This window comes from Astyanax mexicanus, chromosome 7 (assembly GCF_023375975.1).
Source record: "Astyanax mexicanus isolate ESR-SI-001 chromosome 7, AstMex3_surface, whole genome shotgun sequence".
NCBI lineage: Eukaryota > Metazoa > Chordata > Actinopteri > Characiformes > Acestrorhamphidae > Astyanax > Astyanax mexicanus.
This window is the reverse complement of record NC_064414.1, coordinates 56,502,614-56,505,803: the sequence shown is the minus strand read 5'-3', so window position 1 is coordinate 56,505,803 and position 3,190 is coordinate 56,502,614. Positions and strand designations below refer to the sequence as shown.

General features: G+C 39.5%; 1 protein-coding gene across 1 annotated transcript; it reads left to right on the top strand.

The window, feature by feature from the left end:
* Positions 1 to 1,590: 1,590 nt before the first annotated feature.
* LOC125802884 (NLR family CARD domain-containing protein 3-like) lies at positions 1,591 to 2,734 on the top strand. Its single transcript, XM_049480988.1, has one exon. The coding sequence runs from the start codon at positions 1,970 to 1,972 to the stop codon at positions 2,732 to 2,734; it is 765 nt and encodes a 254-aa protein (XP_049336945.1). The 5' UTR covers positions 1,591 to 1,969.
* The last annotated feature ends 456 nt before the right edge of the window (positions 2,735 to 3,190 follow it).

Below are 3,190 nucleotides of genomic sequence, written 5' to 3'. Positions count from 1 at the left end.
CTGCTGTGATAATATATATGTTCTATATGTTACAGTATGTTACACATCTCTGCACCTTATCTTCATCAAACACTTTATTATACCGTATCGGTACTGCACTGTCCTGTCTTTAAATGGTCTCGTCTTTTGTACTTATTGTATTTATTGTTATTTAGTGTTATAATTTTATGTTACACTGTCGTCACTCCTGCACTTTTTGTTGTCTATTGCTTGTTGTTCCATGTTGCACCATGGTTCCGGAGGAACGTAATTTCATTACACTGTGTACCTGTACTCAGATGTACTGACAATAAAAGCCTCTTGACTCTTGACTTGACTTGATTCAGGTCAGAACTTTGACTTTTGACATTATTTTTTCTTGTGTGTGCCTCTTGTCATTTTCCTGTTACATAACCCAATTGTGCCACTGTGCTTTTAAACAGAACCACTGTGCGTCTTGAGATCTAGGAGTTGCAATTAATGAATTTATCATATTAATCTGACAATTTATAAATATTTAAACAAAAACACATATTGGTGTACTTTTTGTTATATCCAAACATTTACACTTTTCATTTGTATTTTGAGATCAATAAATATATTAAAAAATAATGTGTTTACTCATTATTTACATTTAATGCATTAAATGTTGATCTCTTTCCCTGTACATTAACAACCAGTAAATAATTATAAAAAAGTTACTGCTGAGCCCACCACACCCTACCTCTCTGCCCTTTCTTGTGTTTGTGGGCTCAGAGCAGTTCCATATGCAAGTAAAAGCTTCCTTAGGTCTAGGAGCTGGGGGTTATATACTATGTCAAATCCTGAAAATGTCTGCAAGTTATCTGTGATGACTACAAACCTCTGTAAACATCACTATACTTGCACTTCTACAATAATATACTGTGCCGGATACTGATGGGAATCCCATATGCAGTGTCCTCTTCTGGATTTTGTTCATCCACAGAAAGAAGACAAACATTTGCAGAAAAAATCTGGACTCTATATTCAAGGTCAGTCCTAAACCAATCACATGGTGAGAGTATACAATCCTTTCAATAACTTTTACACATTGCAACATTCAGAACTACCCCTTTCAAATAAGGCTATCTGTGTCTGCCCTGTAACAGCTTCAGTGATTTCCTGATGTTTGTTCTGAATCAGGAGCTGCAGCAGAAACTTAACTCTCTAGTGGAGAGTGAGCTGAACACATTCAAGAACATCCTGACTACAGATTTCCCAGCATGCTCTGAGAGCGAGGTGAAGAATGGGGATGATCAGAGAGAACTTTTGTTGAAGATCACACTGCTCATCCTGAGAAACATGAAGGAGACAGGCCAGGCTAACACACTAGAGAGCAGTAAGAGTGCAATCTGAGTGCTTATTTATTTCCTCAGTGACTATTTTAGTGGCTCTATAACATTTTATTTCTATTGTTACAAAAAAAAACATTATATACAGGGGTCATTAATGCATGATCACAGCTGATAATGACATCTTTACACCCTTACCAGAACAGAACCGTCCCATCAGAACTGTACTGACTAAAGGAGTTGCTGGAATTGGAAAAACAGTCTCTGTGAAGATGTTCATTCTAGACTGGTCTGAAGGAGAAGTAAATTAGGACGTTCTCTTCATATTTCCACTTCCTTTTAGAGAGCTGAATCTGATGAAGGAGAAGCAGCTCAGTCTGGTGAAACTTCTTCAGCGCTTCTTCCCAGAAACACAAGATTTAAAACCAAGACATTATAAGAGCTACAAGATCATGTTAATTTTTGATGGTCTGGATGAGTGTCGACTGCCTCTGGATTTCCGGAACAATGAGAACTTGGTAGATTTCAGAGGAGCAAACCTCAGTGGATGTTCTGCTGACGAACCTCATCAAGGGGAATCTGCTTCCCTCTGCTCTCCTCTGGATCACCTCTCGACCAGAGGCAGTCAGTCAGGTCCCTCCTGAGTGTGTTGACCAGGTAAAAGAAGCCTCTGCATCATGTGCCACATACCGGTATTCTGCTGGATTACAGCCACTGTTCTAGAGAAGATGCTGAGTGAAGCTGAGGGTGGAGAAATTCCCAAAACCCTGACGCAGATGTTCACACACTTCCGGATCTTTCAGATCAAACATAAGAGCCAGAAGTACAGTGGGAAAAGTGACACTGATCCTCAGCAGACTAGAGAAAGTGTCCTGGCTCTGGGTAAACTGGCGTTCCAGCAGCTGGAGAAGGGAAACCTGATCTTCTATGAAGAAGACCTAAGAGAGAGTGGCATCAATATTCAAGAGGTGTCAGTGTACTCAGGAGTGTGGACCCAGATCTTTAGAGAGGAACATGCTTTGTATCTGGGGAAGGTCTTTAGTTTTGTACATCTAAGCATTCAGGAGTTCCTCGCTGCTTTATATGCATTTCTCTGCTTCATCGAAGGTAATGTTCTGATTCTACAAAACACTAAGCAGAAAACTAGTGAAATCTCCAAGTTTTCCCTCAGGGCAACTATGACTGACTTTCTGAACGATGCCGTGGATAAAGCCTTACAGAGTGAGAGTGGACACCTGGACCTGTTTCTTCGTTTCCTTCTGGGTCTCTCACTGGAGTCTAATCAGACTCTCTTGCGAGGCATACTGACACAGAAAGAGAGGATCTCTCACAGCACTGAGGAAACAGTCAAATACATCAAGAAGAAGATTGAGGAGAACTCTGCTCCAGAAAAATCCATCAATCTGTTCCACTGTCTAAATGAACTGGTGCACTTCCTCTAGTGCAGGAAGTGCAGAAATACCTGAGCAGAGGTGGTGACCATCGTCTTCATCAGGCCAGACTCCATCCTTCTCAGTGGTCAGCTCTGGCATTTCTGTTGGAGAATTCAGAAGAAGAGCTGGATGAGTTTAATCTCAGGAAATATCACCCATCAGAGATACATCCAAAAGAGCTGTGTGAGTGTTTTTATTATACAGATTTTAGTGAACTGCTGATTCTTAGAATTATAAATTTAAACAGGACATCTGTGTAGAGGACTTTTATCAGTTTCCAGTTCATCACTGTTAAATTCATAACCATATTATTACACAATAGTATGCTTATTATAAATATTTTCATTAAACTGCTTACTGCTTTAGTTCATAACGACTTTAGATATTATTAACATCTAAGTAAATCATTTATAAAGGTAATCTAAGACTAATTGTACATTCTAAAGCATACCGTTTGTTTGCTTG

Excerpts from the sequence above, each read along its gene's own strand:
- LOC125802884 (XM_049480988.1), top strand. The coding sequence starts at position 1,970 with ATGTGCCACATACCGGTATTCTGCTGGATTACAGCCACTGTTCTAGAG.